The following is a 20,516-nucleotide window of genomic DNA, read 5'->3' as shown; positions in this document are numbered from 1 at the left end:
TGCTAAAGTTTCTTAACCTGCTGTGGCATGGGTCTTTGTGAAGCCTCTGGTGCTCTTCTGTCCCCCAGAGCACTATGAAGCCCTTGTGTCCCCCATCCTTGGACCTCTTTTCACCTACCTCCACATGGTAAGAGATTGGTCAGGAACGGGTAACAAAGTGGACTCCTCGGACGCCTGGGCTCTCATGAGTCCTACAAGTCGGGAGCTCCTGCAGGTGTTGTTTCCTCGCTCTGCCAGGATGGCTGTGTAGCCAGCCCACCTTTGCTGCAGTGGGTTGAGCAGCCCCCCAAGAACTAAACTGGATGAGTTGTCCACCAAGCACTCGCAGTGTCAGCCTGTGCTCCTGACCTCCTGTTATTTGAGGGCAGGTGATCGGGGCCAAGCCTGCTTCTGTTTCACTGGTTCTGAAGTTAAGCAGAGTGACAGGCTGGGTGAAGAACAGATGGGTCCAGAGTGACCCAGGAATTCCAAAATTGTTCATCCTTTCCAAGCAAATAAGTGTTCAACCTGCTGTCCTCATATGGGTATGGGGGGGGTACAGAAAATGTGCCTGGTGTTTGAGCCTTGTGGGCCTTCCAAGGCTCTGTCATTGATAACTACAATCATCCTTGGCTACTTCTGATCACAAAGTAGATATTATCCATTTCAGCCTTCTCCCCAGTACTAGCACTTACTTCCTTTTTGTTTCCTCAGAGGCTTTCCCAGAAATGGCAGGTGATCAACCAGAGGAGCCTGCTGTGGTAAGGAACACCTCTTCTCCTTGGTGGAGGAGCTGGAGCCACGTTTGGGGTGGGAGAAGGTGGGGAGCAGGGAGGGTGTTTCTGCTGTCCCAAGGCTAGAGCAGCGGTGGGTTGTAGTCATTCTCAGCCTAGGGTGAACATGAGGCAGACTCAGATCAGACTCAGACTTCATAGGGGTAACTTCAGCTGCCTTAGGAGAATGCCGAGACATCTTAACCCACTTAGGGTTTTGACTCAGTACCCTTTGCTAACTGGATATCATCACAAGTCATAATGTCCCTCAGTGGATCCTTGCTGCCCATTCCCAACTTTTGCATGGAATGTGCAGCAGAAGGAAGCCGGGAGAAGGGACTGGGCATGCAAGGTCTGGTTGGGGTCCCCGCTTTCCTTGTCCTTCCCCTTTTTTCACTCCTGTGGATCTTGGCCCCTGGTGTTCTGCAGTGGAGAAGATGAGACTGCAGATGAAAACCCAGAGTCTCAAGAGATGCTAGAGGAACAGCTGGTGAGGATGTTAACCCGAGAAGTCATGGACCTAATCAGTAAGTGACGTGGGAACCAGGGCTCGCAGAGAAGAATTTCTCTGGAGAAAGAACTGGTCAGCCACCCAACCCCAAAAAGGCATGTTTGCAGCAGTACTGACAGATTGATGAGAAAAAATTAACCAGGTCGCAACTAGGTGCTTTTAAATCAGCCTATGGTCATTTTATAAATGGCAAACTGAATTGTATTCATACTAAGGCTAAAATATAAGGAAATGGTCTAAAATAGCAGGAGGAATTTGGGTTAATGGTAGGAATAACTTACTTGTTTTGTCAAAACAGGGAAAAATTTTAATTCTTGGACACGAAGGTGGTTAATTTTCTCTCTTATTTTTCCGTCATGTCATTTGTTTGAGAAGCAGAGTGGACCAAAGGTTTATTAGATATTCTCTCCTGGCCACTTAGTCTCAGAAAATTCTGTAATTTCCCTCCAGTTAATTGAACTTGAAGAGGGACCAAAACACAGTCTGGTCAAATGCCTCTGTTTCTGTTGGTGAAGCTGATGTTGTTCCTGGACAGGACCCCACCTTTCTCCCTCCTCACCTGCCCAGGGACAGTTTGGGAGCTGTCGGCCCGCGGCAGCTGTTGGCTGGTGGCAGTAAGCCCAGTAACCCTGCTTTCTTGCTTTAGCGGTATGCTGTGTTTCAAAGAAAGGTGCTGATCATAATACTGCTCCCCCTGCAGATGGAGATGGTGAGTCTGTTGCGTGACTCTCGGAGGTCTGCCCTTACTTAGTTTGTAGGCTCCTAATATTGTCCTTCCTGTAGCCAGGTCGGTTCCTACAGAAACTGTTTCCCTAGCAGTCTGATATAGATGGAATTTGTACATGTAGCTTTCATCTCTGCTGGCCCTTTTGCCCTATTCCTTCCCTGTACTCCCACCTCACAGCCTTTGCACTGGCTGTTTTGTCTAGAATGATTTTTCTTCTCAGCCATATACATTGCCTGTTTTCTTGCTTTGTTTGGGTCTCTGCCCAAGTATTACCTCTGATAGATCTTCAATGAACAGCTTAGCAAAAATAGCAAACCCAGCCCCTCTATATTCTCTTCTCTGTTTTTCTTCAGGGCACTTATCACTACCTGACGTTACATTGTTGTTGTTGTTGAATGTCTTTTTTGTGATGTTACAATTTATTTATGTATTCATCTATTACTTGTCTCCCTTACTGGAATGTCAACTATCCCAGTAACTAAATTAGTGTCCACTATAGTGGGTCCTCAAATATTTGTTCAATGACGAAAGATCCTCATTATTTGCAGCTTTTTAAGTAACTGTCCAGAAAAACTCATTTCCCACTGTTCCCAAATGTACAGCTACACACATCTCCAAATCTACCATGGGCAATGGCTTCCACACCCTTTCCATACTCCACCAGCAGCCAGCCCAGCATGCTCAGCTCCACTCTGTGGGCTTCTCTCAGGATAGGATATATTTCACTGTTCTGAGAGGATGGAGCTGAACGTTCTGCTCTCTGCTTACAGATGAAGAGATGATGGCCACAGAGGTAACCCCCTCGGCCATGGCAGAGCTTACAGACCTGGGCAAATGCCTAATGAAGCACGAGGTGGGTGGAGGACACAGGTGATGTTTTCTCCTTTCCTGGCTATGGAGCCAGCTTCCGCCATTCTCACTCTGCGATGCCTTCAAAAAAGTTGTGGGGGCAATACTCTACATGAGTTAAGCTCTTGATTCCTAAAACCCCTGAAAGCAGTGGGGAAAACTCACGGCCATGGTGTCTCCCCTGCTGATACGGGCAAAGGCTCTCAGAAAAGCTCAGTGGCACCCCAGTGCCACTTTCTCATGCTTGGCCTCTTCCAGGCCCAAGCTTTGTCTCCTTCCTATACTTCGGTTTCCTCTTCTACATTGGTGGTTTTTTCTTCTTTTGACTGCCTGATTTCATAGCTAGGAAATAAACTCACATTTCTTTTATCATTTTCCTGCTCACCTAGTATTGAAACTGCAGCTCCCAACGCCTAAGAATACTCAGAGAGTTGGGCCTACTTTCTCATGGTAACCCTTCGTCCTTTTCCGTTAGGATGTCTGTACGGCGCTGTTAATTACAGCCTTCAATTCCCTGGCCTGGAAGGATACGTTGTCCTGCCAGAGGACGACCACACAGCTTTGCTGGCCCCTCCTCAAACAAGTATGGTTACTTGCCTCTTCTTGAAAAGTTTGGGTCATAAGGATTGACTGAATCATTTGGAAGAATTGGGGTACTGGGGTCCCGCTTTGGCCCTGAGCACAGCTGTCTCCCCAGGTGTTGTCAGGGACGCTGCTCTCAGATGCTGTGACGTGGCTTTTCAGCAGCGTGCTGAAGGGCTTGCAGACGCACGGGCAGCACGACGGCTGCATGGCTTCCCTGGTGCACCTGGCTTTCCAGATCTACGAGGCACTGGTGAGTGGCGGAGGACAGCCATGGCAACACGCTTCGCAGCTGCTCCCACTCAGCGAGGCCTTATCCTGCATGCAGGCAGCTGCCCAGTTGCTGCCTGAGGAGTGGGTGTGGCACAGAATGGGGAAAGTGGCAGGGCCCAAACCTACCCCATTGAGTGGGTTTGTCCTCACTTCTCAGCGTCCCAGGTACCTGGAGATAAGAGCTGTTATGGAGCAGATCCCTGAGATACAGAAAGACTCTCTGGACCAGTTTGACTGCAAGCTTTTGAACCCCTCTCTGCAGAAAGCGGCTGATAAGCGCCGGAAGGACCAATTCAAACGCCTCATTGCTGGTTGCATTGGGGTAGGTCATGCACCTCTCTTTGTGCTCCTGACACCTTGGGGTCTTCTCAGACCATGGGCTCAGGCAAACCAGAGACCAGTAGTGATTGGCCATTATATGGTGAGATGATCTTCAAACCCACCCACTACTCAGGGTCCAGCATTAGTTCTTTCTCGTTTGTTTTCCACAGAAACCCCTGGGAGAGCAGTTCCGAAAAGAAGTTCACATTAAGAATCTTCCCTCACTTTTCAAAAAATCAAAGCCAGTATTGGAGACGGAGGTGCTGGACAATGAGGAGGGTGGCCTGGCCACCATATTTGAACCCTGAATCAAGCTTTTGGGCGTCCTTTCTTGGCCTTTATTGTCATCTCTTCTTCTCCTTCGTAGATACTCTCTAGGCTCCTCTTCACTGCCACCCCACTCACGACCATTGTTGGCCTGGAGAGATCTGGGTCTGGAGCTGGAGAGTGGGCCCTGTGCAGGGCCAGAAGTAATTACACTGAAGTGTCAGGAGAGGGAGTCGGGCTTACACCACGCTGTCTAGACCTCCCAGGTATCTCCCATTCCACTTGGAGTTTTGGCTTTTCCAAGAGAGAAGAGCTAGAGCAGAGCAGCTGCCCTTCTCCCCAAGCCCTGCCGCCCCCATGCAGCCATACACCAGTGCAGAGTGGTAACTAGGGGTGCTGTACCCAGCACTGCAACTAGCCGGCCACTAGCCAACGAGTGGCGAGGGCTCAGCCCTGAAGCACTTGTGCCCAAGTGTTTCTCCTGGACTTTTGCAAGTCCCACTGAGCCCCCATGCTGCTGGGCTGACAGGGAGCCTTTCCCATCCACCAGGGGCACGTGTGGGTCAGGTGCTGAGTGCTGAACTGAATTTGGCCAGTTCCCTCTCTGTTTTAAGCAACAATCTGGTCAGCTGATGGGGTCCATGGCACAGGCTTCTGCTAAGCTCTGGATGCAGTATTAAGTATAGTACCGTCAGGAACTGGGGCTGAGTTGGCGTCTGTAGTACTAACGTCCCCCAAGAGCCCACACACGCCCTTCCACGAATGACCTCTCAATGTGGTTCTCCCAGCCCCAGGGTCCACTCAGGCACAAGAGCCACAGTACCCTACCTAGTGTCAAGTGATGCCATTGGCATCTAAGGATAATCCAGACCAACTAGGCTACATCTGTGACAAGCAGCTAGCAGAGCCACTGGTCTCTCCGAGGACTAGCTGAGTCCAGGTGCCTTCAAAACTTACGGTCTTTCAGGTCCCTGGTCATTTCTGTGATGGGCCATTTCCAAAAGAAAATATGCCTTCCTATTGTGAGATACCAGCCCACTCCAGAGATCACCGGATGGGCCTGTACGCATAGGAAAATGGATGCAGGACCCTAGCCTTGAGGTCACTGCTCGCCATAGACAAGCTTAATCCATACAGAAACCATGTGGTGTGTGTGTCCGTGTGTCCGCACAAAGACAGAGGCCTGTTGTCGATCCAACCCACCAAGGAGGGTTCAGTGAGGACTGAGTGGAGCAGCACGGACAGAAGCTACAGCTTTTGGCACGTGTTGGGTCCCCAGGCAGGGAGGCTTAGGAAGGGGTGAAGCTGGGGAAGCAGAACTTGGTGTCCAGTATAGCTATTCTGTGGCATAGGCTTGTCCCACACCCTCTTCCTGAGTGGTGGTCTGGACGCATCAACTGTGAAGGCCATCTCAAAGCACGGTTCCCTCCAAAGTGTTAGCTGCCTACTCCTCTCTGTAGTTGGGACTGTGGAGGGCATAGTTGTATTTATTGTGTTGTACTATTTTTAACATCTTGTGACTTCATGCTAGAAGTTTTCTATTGTTTATAGAACCTTTTTGTAGAAACATAACTCTAAAGCACATCTGCATGTCAGTAAAAATCTCAATTTCATACAGAAAGAGCCCCATCTGTCTTTTTCAAACTAGTGAACTTCAGGGTCACTGTTCATGAGCGGACAGGAAGAACTGACTGATGGACCTGCTGCTCTGTCAAGCATTCTGGAACAGTCTGCCAGCTAGAAAAAGATATCTGTCCTTAACACATATAGACCAGGCAGCCCATATCATTCTCCAGAGGTGTCTTTGGTGACCCCTGGACCTGACACTGGGACAGTCCAAAGGGACTGCTGTTCTTCACACAGTTCTCGGTAACAATGTAACTTCACTGCTAGGGCCCTCTCTTTTTTTGATGAGCAACTTCCTCCAGTATCCGAGAGACAGGTTAACCGGCACACAGCATTTTTGTACGGTCTGACCATGGCCACCTCAGTTTGGCATTCCTCACGAAGCTTCAGAGGGTCTGGGCCCAGACCTGGAAAGACATCTGAACCCAATGTTCCTGTCACTGCCAAAACTGTTTTGAGATAAGGCCCAGTATTTGTGGACCAAAACTGAAGGAAGTAGTCTCAGACAAAACAATTTGTGTTTGGATGTGAATTTATTTACATGAAGGCCTTATAAAGGCACAGTCACATTTTGTGACACATTTAACAAAATGTATTGACTGAAATAAAGCTACAATTGTCCCAGAAACTCAGGACACCTAGTCATACTGGGCTCTCTATAGCAGTCCAGTGGCAACAGGTCAGCACCCAGCATCTTCAGCTTGCATCAGGAACATCCAAGCCAGTAAGTCTAGTGCAAGCCTCAGTCCATCTGAACTGCATCTAGTTCGTCCAAGAACCTCCGGCACTTTCCCATCAGTACCTTGATGGCTTCACTCACCAGCACATCTGGTGGCAGCACTCCTGTCGACTCAACAGAGACTGGGAAGCAAAGAAACGTTTTAGCCCAGACAGGGCTTGCAAGAGCTACTGTGTAAGTTACTGCTAGATTTCACAACTGGACTCTGCGAGAAAGCTGTAGCACCAAAACTAACCCCCGCAAACTGCATACTCACAGATATAATGGTCCCGAACCCGAGCGAGCCGTACCACCTTTTTTAGCTTCTCATTCCGGAAGACTTCTCTGCTGAAGGTATCTAGCCGGGGATTGGCAACTCTGGCCACCTTTTTACCTAATGAAAACAAACCATGTTATAAACACTAGTTTGAGCTTTCTCTCTGCCACCTTCAAAAAATACATACTTTAGGTCCTGACCCGAACAGCATCCCAAATACCATACCTTGGACTTCATGCACCTCGATAACGCCAGGTGAAAAGCACCGGCGCAGCTCCTCAGCTGCTTCCCCTTCCACAGGCTCCAACAAGGTGATGTCTGGCAGAAGCCTATAACTGGCTGTTGCCACAGGTGAAAACTTGGCATGGTCTTTGCCTAGAGGGAAATCAGAGCCTGTGGGAAAACTCCTGACATTCCCAAAGGCTCACTGATTTTCTGCCTGTCAGTGACATCTTAGTGGGTCCCTTAATCACACTTCACCCAACTGTATTCAAACTACCTTACTGCCCCCGGCAGCCCACAGGATTCTCACCAATGCCCTTGACGCAGTGCATGAGTAGGTCAATCTCCTGGCCGGGCCGCAGCTGAGCAATGAGGATGTCATCGTGCACTGGTCGGATGGTGCCGTCCGGGAAGAGGTCAGCTTGGTTCCCCAGGGGGACCCATGTCATGTGTCTGGTGTACACTGGAGAAAGAAGCACATCAGAAGACCTTGGTCTCTGAAACTAGCATCCACCAACAGGTGGACTCTCTTACACTGCCAAGCTTACCTTTGTGGTTCACATAGAGTTCATTGGGGTCAGAGGAATCTTTAGCAGCATGAGAGTTGCGAGTGCACCTGACTTGCAGCCGAAACTGCAGAGTATCAATTTCTGTGCCTTCTTCATCTCCTGCACAAAGACAGAAGCTCTTAGAGGACTAGTGCACATCTGAATGCCAGGCACCAACCATACTGAGTACATTACACTTCTGATTTAATCCTCTTAACAAACTGAAGTAGGGCAAGGGCAAGTGTTCTCCCAGGTAAGAACACTAATGTACCCAAAGAGTAGTAGCTTGCCACGGTCATACAGTAAAGTCAATCCAGGATTTGAAAATAGCCTGATTCCAGAATCAACTCTGCAGATGGGAGCTGCTCTCCTTTTCCCAAAATTCCGTTTTCTCAAACCCTCACCTTGGTTCCGATATTCAAAAAGACGAGGATCAGCATGAATGGGAATGAGCCCCAAGCGATGAGCAAGGATCTCATCCTGGACAATGGACGTGTTGTTGTACACCAGGACCTTTTCCACGGCCATGGTTGGCACCTGCCCAACAAAACCACCACTCAGCCACCGAGACCCCACAGGTTCCCCATCTACTCCCTACCTGCTGGCAGATGGGGGGAGACCTCTTCTTAGAAGAATGTATGTGTTCGACTGAAAGTTTACAAATGAGCAGGAGAAATGCTCAACAAAATTTCAGGAAAAATAAACCTTGAGACAATTGTACAAGTGAGGTAGTGGCAAGGTGTCCCCATGCAACCCCACCCCAGCCACCATGCCCATCAATACCTCAGCTAACAGAACACGCCGAAAAGCATTGGCAATGGCCGCATCGATTCCCACCATGTCAAATTCCAATGTGTTTTCATCCATGTGTATCACATCCACACGGAAGTTCTAGACAGGAAAAACACGAAATGACGCTTCCTCGCTGTGTAGTCAATACCCCCCACCCCAGGTATTTCCCTTCAAGTATTAACATTCTCTCACCCAAAACCTCCCTTTGCCTAGATGTCCCTCACCAGATGTTCTTTTCTCCCCCAACCCTTTATTAGGGTTTGTTTTCTTTTGCAATTCCGCCCCCCCTTATTTGATCAAATTAAATCTCTTTTAATAGTGAGGACATTTTCTGCATATTTTTTAATTAAATTTACTGGGGTGACAGTGGTTAGTAAGATTATGTAGCTTTCAAGTGTACGTTTCTGTGACATGTGATCCGTATATTGCATTGTGTGCCCACAACCCGAAGTCAAATTGTTTTCCATCACCATATATTGTACCCCCTTTAATATTCCCTCACCCCCCCTCTCCCCTGGTAACCACCATACTGTTGTCTGAGTTTTTGTTTTTTGTTTGTTCATCTGTTGCTTTCAGTTTTTATCCCATGAACGAAATCATGTTTCTTAACTTTTTATGTCTGACTTACTTTGCTTAGCTTGATATTCTCGAGATCAATCCACATTGTCACGAATGGCAGTATTTCATCTTTTCTTATGGCTACATAGTATTCCACTGTATGTACGTAACACATCTTTATTCAATCACCTAGCAAAGGACACTGCTGCTGTTTCCATGCCTCTCTGCATTATGACTTCCAGCCAGAGTATCCAGAGGCTATTCTACTAGAGAACATGCTTACGTTCTTAGTCCAGTTGACACTACTCAATCCTTACTTTGCTCGACTATTCTGTTGTACATTTGGCCCTGTTGATAGGATCCCTCATTTTCAAACTCTAGTGCCTTGATTTCTGAGCACCAATCTTGGTTTTCTTCCTTCTCTGATGAATCTTTCTAAACTACCTTCTACCTACTCCACAAATATTACTATTTCCCAAGTTTTCCCTCCAGAGTGACTTCAATCACACTCATGGTTTTAGCAACTATTTGCACCAACTCCCCCCAAAATTAATTGTTACTTCGGATCTCAATTCAAACATATATGCCACTAGCCTGACAGACTTCTCCATCTGCAGGAAACTGAATGCATCATCATTTTCCAAACCAATTTCTCATCAATAAATGATGCCATCATGCCTCGCTCCCCAAGCTAGGTCGTTTTACAGTGCCTCGTCATAACCCCTATCACAGCAATCACCAAACTTACCTTGTATCTCCCTTTGGCTCTTTCACCTACAGTCCCTGAAACATACTTCAGTCCTGCCTACCATTCATGCCCACCCACTTTAAATTCTGGCAATAACGAACTGTTTGGACATTCCCACAGCACAGATCGCACAAGCCTTTGTGATTTAGCTTCTGTTCTTAGTCCCTTCTCACCCTTCGCTGTTTTCAACTTCTGTTCATCGTTCTAGGCTCAATTCGGATGTTTTCTCTTTCAGAAATTCTTCCATACGTTTGCTCTCCTTCCCATTCTACATTAAGTGTTTCTGCAGGATGGGATAACCCCGACCGCAGCCCATCCTGCGTCACCCTTACTGCTAGCAACTGCCTTTACCACACTATACTGTAATCGTTTACGTGCGCTCTTTTCCAACAAGACTGAAATCTGTTCGCAGAACAGAGCTCCCCGAAGACAGCTTCTGAAGCACAGGCTGCTCACATCACACGGTCCGATCCTCATAACCCTCTCCGGACACCTCCAGCTCCACCCACCTTCTCGAAGCGGTCCTGGTCCCAAGCATCATCATAGCCCGAATAGTTACCGGGAAAGTCGGTGGTATGAACCTAAAGCAAAGAGACACGTGGCTGTCTGCGAAGGGGCACCAAGCCAAGCCCATCCCTACTCCGATCTCAACTCGTCCCTGTCCTTCGCTCACTTCTCCTCCCGACCTCAAGGCCACAAAGCTTACATTGCGAACCCCGAACTCCCCTAGAACCACGCGGCTTCGCATTTCTTCCACCGCCTGAGTCGCCGCCATCTTCCACCCTTCCACGTGACTAAGGCAGCAACTGGCGCATGCGTTCCAGTCGACCTCTTTCGTCTCCGTGGCAACACATCACCGCCAGGAAGGTTAAATATCGCGAGACTCTGTTCTGTCTGTGTCCACGTCCCCAGCTTCCGGAAGTTAGTTGGTCCAAACATCCGGGTTTCTGTTTTTTGCGTTCCGGCTGATCCCACCTCTCTCTCGCCCCTGTACCTCTTCTTCTATAAGGCTCACGTCTCTGCCATTCCTCCGCGTGCGGAGTAGCGCGGCCTTCAGCGACGGGAGCCCTCGAGGGACATGGCATCTACGGCCGCGCCGGCTGGCGGCTCTCGAAATGGGGCTGGTCCGGAATGGGGAGGGTTCGAAGAAAACATGCAGGTAATGGCCTCAAGACTCCGGCAGCCCCAGCCCTTGGGCTGGCAGTCGCCCGGAAGCGTCGTGCGGACTTTGCTCCGGGGCCTGGAAGTCTGCTCCATCTGCAGCACTTCACCTCTCCTTTGGCTCTTCGTGCACGCGAAAGTCAGTGAGACCAGAGCTGACCTGAAAGGGCCAAATTTGCGCTCCAGCCAGAAGGCCTCTGGTCTGTGGGCCCACTCGCTCTTTTTTGGGGGGACAATTTAGGAGGTCAGGCATGGTGGGGGCTTAGAGGGTATTGGCACTGGCTAAAACCATACTGTGTGCAGTCTCGTTTGGGGGTTGGGAAAGACAAAGGAAGTAGACAATCTTATAGCCGTTTGGAGCTTTGATGGGGAAGGTAGGAGAAAGATGTGTGGGAGACAGAGAGTAGGTTTCCTAGGCTAGAAAAGGAGATAACCAACCAAGGTTCTGAGAGCGAATGAGGGGAAAGAGTGGCATGATCTGTGGGAATCCCAAGCCATATGCCTAGCAGTGGAAGAATAAAGCCCCAAGCCTAGGGATGAACAGAGAAGGGCTTACAGGCTGGAGCAGGGAGGTCCTGAACACTAAAAGCTTACTGTTTTCACAGGGTGGGGGCTCAGCCGTGATTGACATGGAGAACATGGATGATACTTCAGGATCTAGCTTCGAGGATATGGGTGAGCTGCATCAGCGTCTGCGTGAGGAAGAAGTAGATGCTGATGCCGCCGCTGCTGAAGACGAGGATGGGGAATTCCTGGGCATGAAGGGCTTTAAGGGACAGCTGAGCCGGCAGGTGGCTGATCAGGTAAGCAAAACTGGATGCTTGGCAGGTGTAAAAGTATACCTGGGAGGCCCCAGGTTCTGGAGTTGGTGTTGGTGAATGTCGCGCTTGGTTGTCCGGTTAGAACCGTGTAGAAATCCAACAGAAAATAAGCATCGAGCAACCCAGGCTGGTGTGGGTCAGTGGATTGAGTGCCAGCCTGTGAACCAAAGGGTTGCCAGTTCTATTCCCAGTCAGGCCACATGCCTGGGTTGCAGACCGGGTCCCCAGTGGGGGGTGTGCAAGAAGTGACCATACACTGATGTTTCTCTTTCTCCCTCCCTACCCCTCTTTCTAAAAATAAAATAAAATCTTTAAAAAAATAAAGCAACAGATCTTAGAGCTATTGGAGTTTCACAATGCCCACCCACCCCATCCTCATCTTCCTCATTTCAGATGTGGCAGGCAGGGAAGAGACAAGCCTCTAGGGCCTTCAGCTTGTATGCCAACATTGACATCCTGAGACCCTACTTTGATGTGGAGCCCGCCCAGGTGCGAAGCAGGTGAGGACCCTTCTCCAGACAAAAGCTGCCCTCCTCACACCTAGTCCTTCATCCAAACTGCAGCCAGAGGCCAAGCCCTCAGACTCCCCTCTTCTTGACATCACCAGCCCTCCTCATTACATCTGTACCCCAGGTACACCACTCCTCACCGAGAACAGGGCGTGGCGGTAACACATCGCCTTCCTCTTTTCCATCTAGTAAACTACTCTTTCCTCAAAACCTAGCTCAAGTGTCATTTCCTGTGTTCCCCATTCCTCAGCCCCATCCCCAGTGCGTCCTTTCCGGGTGCTCCCACTTCATCCATGCGGTACTCTATTATTCTTGGCTCCGTCTCCCCAGAGACTTCTTCAGATGTAGGCTCTGTGATTTGTTTATCCTGTTGTTCCCAGCACCAGAACGGTCCCTGAACCAGAATATCAGTGCGTCATTGTTGAATGACTTTTCAAGAACCGGAATTAATCTTGGTTTGGTTTTGTGCATCCTTTAATTTAACCAATGCTTATTACCGAATACCCAGTATACTCCACAGTACTTACTAAGCTTCTGCTGTGCGCCAGGCACTCTACTAGTTTTGTCTGACTTCGTGGTGAAGACAGACAGGAGCCTTGCCCTCGAGTGCACTTACAGTCCAGCACTCATTCGCTGTAAAGGGACACGGGGCAGGGGTGGAGGGGAGGGACACCTGACCCAGAGTAGGCCGGAGAGTGGGCTACGGCGGGTTTCCCAGAGAGGGTAAAATCTAGCCAAATTCCAAGATATTATTAGGAGCTACCATTTAAGAAGAGAATAGGGACTTGCACTTTTATTTCTTCTCCCTGGAATTTTCATACCACTTCAAATATATTTCAAGAAAATCCTCAGCAGTGCCTGGAGGAATGGTAAGCAGGAAGAGGCAGGAGGCACACTGGTTCCCTCAGGTACCACCTTTCCTTTGAAACCTTTCCCAGGGCTTCACCGTCACAGTTCAGCGTTCTGGGCATTCTCTGCTGAGGTTTGCCTTTTATAGGGGAGCAGGTCAAATAGGTAAATTGTCAAGCCCTTTCCCAAGACCCAGCTGGGCTTCCTGAGTTTTCCATATTGCGGATGCATCTGTCAGCACAGCACCAGAGGGTGGGCCTTCCTGGAAGTATTTTAGGGGCAAGGAAGTGATTTCCTCCTTCCTTGTCTGCCTTTACTACCTTCTGCTCCCTTTACCATCTAGCATGTTCTCTGGAGTTAGAGAGATGAATAAGATTCAGGCCCTCCAGAACCTCATAAGTGCTGCCTCTGCTCTCATCTCTCCTCTCCTCTCCCAGGCTCCTGGAATCCATGATCCCCATCAAGATGGTCAGCTTCCCCCAGGTGAATGGAGGGCAGCATGACTGGAAGAGCAGGGGAAAGCACTAGGGGAGCGGGTGGGGTCACCGGGCAGAGCCTGGGAAGGAATAAACAGAAGAGCCATTGTCCTCTCCAGCCTGAATGACTTGGTATATTGACAGAAAATCGCAGGCGAGCTCTACGGACCTCTCATGCTGGTCTTCACGTTGGTTGCCATCCTCCTCCACGGGATGAAGACATCTGACACCATTATCGTAAGCCAGATAGAGGACTTTGGGGGTGGCCGAACTGAGTAGAAAGTTGCCCGAGGAGGAGCTGGGGGAGTGAGAAGCAGTTCTGAGGACAGCCCTGGGCAAGGCTGGGGTCAGAGGCCTCCCAGGACTAAGTAGAGCCTTCACCCCACAGCGGGAGGGCACCCTGATGGGCACAGCCATTGGCACCTGCTTTGGCTACTGGCTGGGCGTCTCATCCTTCATTTACTTCCTCGCCTACCTGTGCAACGCCCAGATCACCATGCTTCAGATGCTGGCACTGCTGGTAAGGAGTCCAGTGTGGTGGTGGGCAAGGGTGATCTCACAGCAGTAGCCAGGACTTGATCTGCATCTGTCCTGGGGCTCCAGGGCTGGGAATGGGGCCAGCTGGCCAGTGGACCATTTACTTCTCAGGGTCCCCATGAGGGTCTCGAGGCCAGCCCAACCTGAGAGATTTTCCTCTCCATCCTCCTCCTTCCCAGGGCTATGGCCTCTTTGGGCACTGCATTGTCCTGTTCATCACCTACAACATCCACCTCCATGCCCTCTTCTACCTCTTCTGGCTGCTGGTGGGGGGGCTGTCCACCCTGCGCATGGTAAGCTGGGCAGGAGATTTCCCAGAGCTCAGGCGGAACTTCACAAAGGGCTCTGAGGAAGCATGGGGGGTTGGGGGCGGGGGTGAGATAAGAGCCCGAGGATGGTTCTGCTCTGGGGAGGAGTATCTTCACACTGCTCACTGTGGAGCCTTGCCCGCTGAGCTGTACTCCTGTGGCCCTAGGTGGCCGTGCTGGTGTCACGGACTGTGGGCCCCACACAGCGGCTGCTGCTCTGTGGCACCCTGGCCGCCCTGCACATGCTCTTCCTGCTGTATCTGCATTTTGCCTACCACAAGGTGGTGGAGGGTAAGTGACAGGAGGCCTGGTGTGGGGCGGGGGCGACAGCTGCCTGGGGCAAGCGCCACCCAACTTGGGCTCACTTTCCATCCTTCTTTCAGGGATCCTGGACACCCTGGAGGGCCCCAACATCCCACCCATGCAGAGGGTCCCCAGAGACATCCCTGCTGCACTCCCTGCTGCTAGGCTTCCAGCCACCTTGCTCAATGCCACAGCCAAGGCTGTAGCGGTCACCCTGCAGTCACACTGACCCCACCTGAAACCCTTGGCCAGCCCCCTTTAACGCAGCTGCAGAGTGAAGAAAGACTAAAGGACAGAACTGACGACATACGTCTCTTTGTTGGGGTCTGCAGCTGCCACAGAACTGTAGCCACTGAAGCACCTCCTTTGACACCTGTGGGGGCTTCCGAAGGGCACGAGGCCAGGAACCCCTGGCCGGGACTGCAGGGCCCTGCGGCTAGCACACAAAGTGGGCCAGTGCCTCTGAGGCCCTCTTACCACCTGCCCCTTCCTTCCTCTTTATTTCTCCCACATTGTCTTGCTAAATACAGACTTGGTAATTAAAATATTGAAGTCTGGAACTGCAGCTGCCCTTCCAGTGGTCCTCCCTGCCACCCTGCTTCCTGTACACCTTCCTGTTCTGTCAGCAGTGGAGTGTAATCTGCTCCCTTATCTGTACCCTCAGGTTGTAAGGTGAGACAGGCAGGGCAAAGGTGGGACAGCCCAGACCACACTGAAGGCAGTGAATGAATATGGACCCTGTCCGTGAATACAGGGGACATCGGACCCACGGAGCAGCAAGGGGACCATAAGTTTGGTGGAGCATAGTGCCCAGCTTGAGTCTGGGCTCAGCTGCACTCTTGGGACACCAGTGAAACCATGACAACTGGACAAAAGCTTCCAGACTCTACCCCATGTCCGTCCAAGACCCTTACAGACATCGGCCACTGTGCAGGGATGAGTTTCCTGTGGGAGCTCACACTGGAAGCCAGACTTGGCTTTGCCTGGGTTGCAGTGGGACCCGAGGAACAAAGCTCCCTTCAGTTCTGTCCTTCCTCTTGAAAAGTGCTGGCTACTCTTAAAAACTTGCCACCACCCATTTAATCTGTTCTCTGCTAGTTCACAGGGAATGGAATTTTTTATCTCTCTTCACTACACTTAACATTACTCATTAAAAAGAAAAATTACCCTAGTAAATCTAGGTCAGCATCTTCCTTCCTAGTAGAGGGACTAAGAAAGATGTGACCTTCATTCGCCTGTTCTGTGAGGCCCCCACACCACCACCCATGGACAAAGTCCCCACATTACTGCCTACACCGAGCAGTGTGTCCTTCCGGAAAGCTCCAGCCCACTTCCCACGGCCTCACCACCACTCCAGTTTGCTGGGCCTGGCACCCTGCTTATTTTGGCTACCCCAGTCTCACTGGTACTGAGAGCACCTGGGGAAGGGGCGGTTCCACCACCTTGACTCTACCTGCCCCAGAAAGCCTTTGTGGTTCCCCTGTGCTTAGTAGCTGAGGCCGTCTCTACCCGGCCGGGACCGCTGCTGCGAGGCCGCCATTTTGGCGAGGGACACGCGAGTCCTCGTGGGCTGGACCTCGTGCACACAGTGCCTCCCCTTGCAAGGGCGGGGTGAAGCCCGGATTAAAGGGCCCTGGGTACTTCTAAATGGGGCAGGAGAACGTGACTAGGATCCCAGCGAAGGCAAAGAGGGTCTGGTCCTTACGAATGGGGAACGACCGGAGAATGGGCAAGAAAACCCGGTCACCTCCATGTCATGTGCCTCCATTCCCTCCCCACCCCTGCCGATCGCAGGCCTCAACCCTGATACCTACTTTCTGCCTGTTGTGTGCCCCACACTCAGGGAAAGAGCATCCTCACCTCTCCTGAACCAGCCAGTGCGCACAAGCCTGGTGGGCCCTCTTGGCTTGGAACAGAGAAGGGGCGGAGCGAGCTGCGGTGACGCGACCGTTGCCATGGGAACCTGCCGCCCTCTCCGGCTCAGGAGCCGAAGATCCAGTGGTCGCCGGTCGCCCGTTGCCGGCCTGCCGGCTGCCGCTCTCGCCTGCTTCGGGCTCTCCTTGCAGGTACGGTGGGAGAAGCCAGGCTACAGGGAGGCAAGGAGCAGATGCGGCCCCCGAGCCCGGACCGGTCTCGTGCGTCCTAAGCCAAGGCCCCTTCGCCGCGCTGCTGCAATCGCAAGGGACCAGTACAAGCCCGGAGCAGTTCCCGGCCACTCGCGGATCGCCCTGCCCGGGCCCCCCCGCCTAGACACAGACGGCACGGTCCGCCCCAGCACCAGCACTGCACTGCGTGGTCTCAACTTCCCCGGCGACCTCGGCGCCTGCCCCATCCTGGCCGGCTTCGGTCTGAGCCCCAGTGCTCTTCGTGGCCACCGACACCGCCGCCACCTCTACTGCCGCCTGCGCCTCTTCCGCTGTCTCTGCCCCCGTTCCGGCCTCGACCCCAGCCCAGGCCCCGACCTGAGCCCCAACCCCGCCCGCTGCCCTGCCAACCTCGTCCGCGGCCCGGGCCCCGGCCCCGGAGGCCCAGCCGTAGGTACGATGCTGCCCAGCTCCATCCAGATTTCAGGGGAGCCGCTGTCAGGCGCGGAGGTGCGGGACATCTGCCGCGGCCTGCGCGACAACGCCGTGCGCCTGCTCTCCCTACGTGGCTGCCGCCTCTGCGACCGCGACTTTGGCCGCATCTGCCGGGCCCTGGCTGGGGCCACGTCCCTGGCGCAGCTCAACCTTAACCTGGGCGTCGTGTCCAGTCCCAGCCGCATCAAGCAGCTGGCGGAGGCGCTGCGGACCAACCGCTCCATCCAGTCCCTCTTGTGAGTGCATTCCCTCGCAAGGGGGTCCCGGGCATTGCATCCCTTCTTGCACTCCCTGCCACCTCCTCTTCCTCCACACACTTCCCTGTATCTCTTTCCACCAGCCTCCCTCTTCCCCGACCCTTACACACGCCCCTCCTTCCTCTGCCCGACTCCACAATACCCTCCCAGCACATCTCTTCTCTCAGGACTTGGCACACGCAGCCCCACCTCAAAGGAGATGGGATACCTACCCCTTCCTGGTGGGGCACGTGTACCCCCCACCTAATCACCCGCATTGACTTCTGGGGACAGCCTCTCAGTTCCCAAGAAGGAACACTGCCCTGGGGACTAGATCCCTGTCCCTACGTTATTCCTACTGAGGAATCCTAATCCACTACCCACCCCTTCTCTGTGCTGTCTTGGGTCCCAGTCCCTGCACCAGAGAAGAAAGTGAATTTGCCTTCTACCTGTATTCCTTTAGAATCTAGAATTTTCTTTCTCCCTTTCCAAGGCCTTTCCTCAGTGCTGTGACTGAGTGCCCTCATCACCTCTAGGGCTCACCCTTGTCCCCTACAGATAGTGATGCCTGTGGTAACCCTGCTCTCTGGTCTCACCCACCAGCCTGCATGGGAGCCCCTTGACAGATGCCGGGCTGGCCTTGCTGAACCCAGCCCTGGCCCTCCACCCTGCCCTTGTGGCTCTGGACCTGGGGGACTGCATGCTGGGTGATGAAGCCATCAACCTCATCTGTGGCCTCCTCCCCCCAGATGGGGCCAAGTCTGGTGAGCAGGGCCCTCCTAAGGGCATGGGCTGGTGTAGCCTTGATGAACAGCTAAATGCAGAGGGCAGGGGCTGTGGCCCAGAGCTGAGGGCTCTGACAGCATGGGTGAGAATGTTTTAAAATCCCCTCAGGAAGGAGAAGGATTGGGGCAGAGCAGGATGGAGAATCTGGAATCCAGGTCTGGTGGGCAGGGAAGGCAGGGTCTCTAAAGGCACTGGAGTTCTGTGGTGGGGGTGGGGTGCTCCCAGCTACTAGGGACACTCCAGATACCCAGGGCAGGGCAGGGGCTTAAAGAGGGCCTGATCTTCTCCATCCTGGCTTCTCCATACGATGTTGCTCAGGTTTGAAGGAGCTAACGCTGAGTGCCAACCCTGGCATCACCCCTAAGGGCTGGAGTCGCCTCGCCATTGCTGTGGCCCACAGCTCGCAGGTCCGCGTCCTCAATTTGGACTACAACCCCCTGGGTGAGGCTCAAGAAAACCCCCTTAGATTCTCACTACCCCATGCCCATTCAAGAACCTGGGACCATCAGCTGCCATGGTGATTCCCACTCTAGGGAAGGGCAGATAGAGGGAGGTCTGGGAGGTAATAGAGGAACCACCTGTGTAGATGACCAGTTAGATAACCAACAGGTGGGTCAAAGATCCATCACCACCCACGGGCCAGGCTTGCTGTATGCATTCACTCACAAATCACAATGCTCCCCTCCTGGCCATCTACCAATTGTCAGCATTTCCGGGCCTGGGGGAGGGACCTAAGGTTGATAGGACAATGGGGAAGCTGTCAGAGTGGAGGGATTAGCAGTCCTGTGCATGAACTCAGGTGAGTATGTGAGTGTGTGTGTGTGTGTATGCTGTCTCCCCAGGGGACCATGTGGCCGGGATGCTGGCTGTAGCTGTGGCTTCCAGTCGAACCTTAGAGGTTCTAGATTTGGAGAGCACAGGGCTCACCAACCAGTCAGCTCAGGTGAGACTTCATGTTTGGGGAAGGCCATGGGTTGCAATGGAAGTTAGTGAGGGTGTCTGTGGACATACCCAAGGGTGGCAGGTTGGCGTCGGGGAGCCACGTTAACTGTGTTTGTCCTTTTCCATACTCTCTTCCACCCCAGACCCTGCTGGACATGGTAGAAAATTATCCCACAGCTTTGAGGAGCCTGGTGTTGGCTGAGAACAGCATTAGCCCAGAGCTGCAGCAACAGATCTGTGACCTCCTTTCTGAGGGAGAGGAGGAGGAGGAGGTGGCAGGAGGGCCTGGTGACACCCAGGAACGAGAGAGGGGGCGGGAGCCTGCTGCCCACCAGAGGGGAAGCAGCTCCTGGATGTGTCCTGGTGGTAAGAGCCCTGAGGCTTCGTTGGAACCGGGTCTGAAGAGGCTTGGGACCTGGGAGGATGGATGTGGGAAACCTAGGCCACTTTTTTTCTATTTATGGTCCCCACTGGAGGACAAATGGTGGTCTGAACACCCCTCTACCCTTCCACAGATCCCAGCTCTCAGATGGTGCTAATGACATCAGGACTAGGGGACAGTCTGTTGGCTGAGACCGAGATGTGACTCTCCACTTGGGCTTCTGCACATCATTACATTTTTCTCTGTCCCCGGCACCTTGCCCCAGATACCAGGGTCAGGCCCTGGGGCTTGGGAGGGAGGGGTTGCCTGGGGCTCTGGCAGCTCATGGCAGCGGAGTGGGAGGCTCTGGAAGCTGTTAATTGCCCTGAACCCAAGGCAGTGGCTCTGGACTTGGCAGCTCTGGCTGCAGCCCGCTGGCTGGGAAGAGATTTTATCAACTCTACAACCTGGCGTGTGGCTGTGGTCACTGGGGGGGCTGGAGGTAGGGGAGGAATTGGAACTACCACTAGGCACCACTAGGGGGCAGTGCCACCCCACAGCCAAAGCATCCTCTGACACCACCCCCCCCCACCTCCCCAAAGGTCTCAAAATGGTCTGGCTCAGGCCTGGGACTTCTAGAATCTAGGGTTCTGAGGTGACACCTTACACGAGCCCCATAAAGATACTAAGGTAAAGAGCTTACCTCCAGAACTGAGCTGGACTGGACCCTACCTCAGGGGAACCTCGAAGTCCAGTCAAGGTTATTCAAGGTGCAGCCGCTCCCAACTGCCTGATGCTCTGTGCCCAGAGAAGGCCCAGGCGGAGTTGGGGCAAGGCAGAATCACTAGCAAAGAGTAGGACATCACAGGGACTGGGA

General features: G+C 52.4%; 4 protein-coding genes across 5 annotated transcripts in view; 3 read left to right on the top strand and 1 right to left on the bottom strand.

Moving 5' to 3' along the window:
* XPO5 (exportin 5) overlaps positions 1-6,931 on the top strand; it is a 51,971-nt gene extending 45,040 nt beyond the window's left edge. Inside the window, exons 24-32 of the mRNA XM_053914235.2 lie at positions 30-127; positions 694-740; positions 1,182-1,279; positions 1,910-1,972; positions 2,761-2,843; positions 3,315-3,422; positions 3,537-3,674; positions 3,852-4,016; positions 4,186-6,931. Of these exons, the coding sequence (XP_053770210.1) occupies positions 30-127; positions 694-740; positions 1,182-1,279; positions 1,910-1,972; positions 2,761-2,843; positions 3,315-3,422; positions 3,537-3,674; positions 3,852-4,016; positions 4,186-4,323 (938 nt within the window). The 3' untranslated portion in view covers positions 4,324-6,931. The remainder of the gene's footprint in view (positions 1-29; positions 128-693; positions 741-1,181; positions 1,280-1,909; positions 1,973-2,760; positions 2,844-3,314; positions 3,423-3,536; positions 3,675-3,851; positions 4,017-4,185) is intronic.
* Positions 6,427-10,699, bottom strand: POLR1C (RNA polymerase I and III subunit C). The gene is made up of 9 exons (XM_024557645.3): positions 10,478-10,699; positions 10,281-10,352; positions 8,457-8,564; positions 8,078-8,210; positions 7,674-7,793; positions 7,436-7,588; positions 7,129-7,278; positions 6,904-7,020; positions 6,427-6,769 (listed from the first exon to the last, which is right to left on the bottom strand). Exons 1-9 carry the CDS (start codon positions 10,544-10,546, stop codon positions 6,651-6,653), a joined length of 1,041 nt encoding a protein of 346 aa, XP_024413413.1. The 5' UTR covers positions 10,547-10,699; the 3' UTR covers positions 6,427-6,650.
* A 1-nt stretch (position 10,700) lies between these two features.
* On the top strand, positions 10,701-15,295 carry YIPF3 (Yip1 domain family member 3). 2 transcript variants are annotated; one of them, XM_024557926.4, is made up of 9 exons: positions 10,701-10,930; positions 11,538-11,735; positions 12,147-12,253; positions 13,549-13,594; positions 13,732-13,824; positions 13,976-14,107; positions 14,304-14,417; positions 14,600-14,723; positions 14,816-15,295. In XM_024557926.4, the coding sequence occupies exons 1-9, from the start codon at positions 10,850-10,852 to the stop codon at positions 14,962-14,964; spliced, it is 1,044 nt and encodes a 347-aa protein (XP_024413694.1). In that variant the 5' UTR covers positions 10,701-10,849; the 3' UTR covers positions 14,965-15,295. The 2 variants fall into 2 exon arrangements, with proteins under 2 accessions (XP_024413694.1, XP_045049242.1); XM_045193307.3 differs by lacking the exon at positions 10,701-10,930 and adding an exon at positions 10,998-11,132.
* Positions 15,296-16,253: 958 nt separating this feature from the next.
* On the top strand, positions 16,254-20,105 carry LRRC73 (leucine rich repeat containing 73). The gene is made up of 6 exons (XM_024558027.3): positions 16,254-17,550; positions 18,154-18,314; positions 18,655-18,777; positions 19,179-19,279; positions 19,422-19,644; positions 19,794-20,105. Exons 1-6 carry the CDS (start codon positions 16,487-16,489, stop codon positions 19,862-19,864), a joined length of 1,743 nt encoding a protein of 580 aa, XP_024413795.2. The 5' UTR covers positions 16,254-16,486; the 3' UTR covers positions 19,865-20,105.
* Positions 20,106-20,516: the final 411 nt, after the last annotated feature.

Source organism: Desmodus rotundus, chromosome 11 (genome assembly GCF_022682495.2).
Source record: "Desmodus rotundus isolate HL8 chromosome 11, HLdesRot8A.1, whole genome shotgun sequence".
In the NCBI taxonomy this organism is placed as follows: domain Eukaryota; kingdom Metazoa; phylum Chordata; class Mammalia; order Chiroptera; family Phyllostomidae; genus Desmodus; species Desmodus rotundus.
The sequence above is the reverse complement of the archived record's forward strand: the minus strand, read 5'-3'. Positions and strand labels throughout refer to the sequence as shown.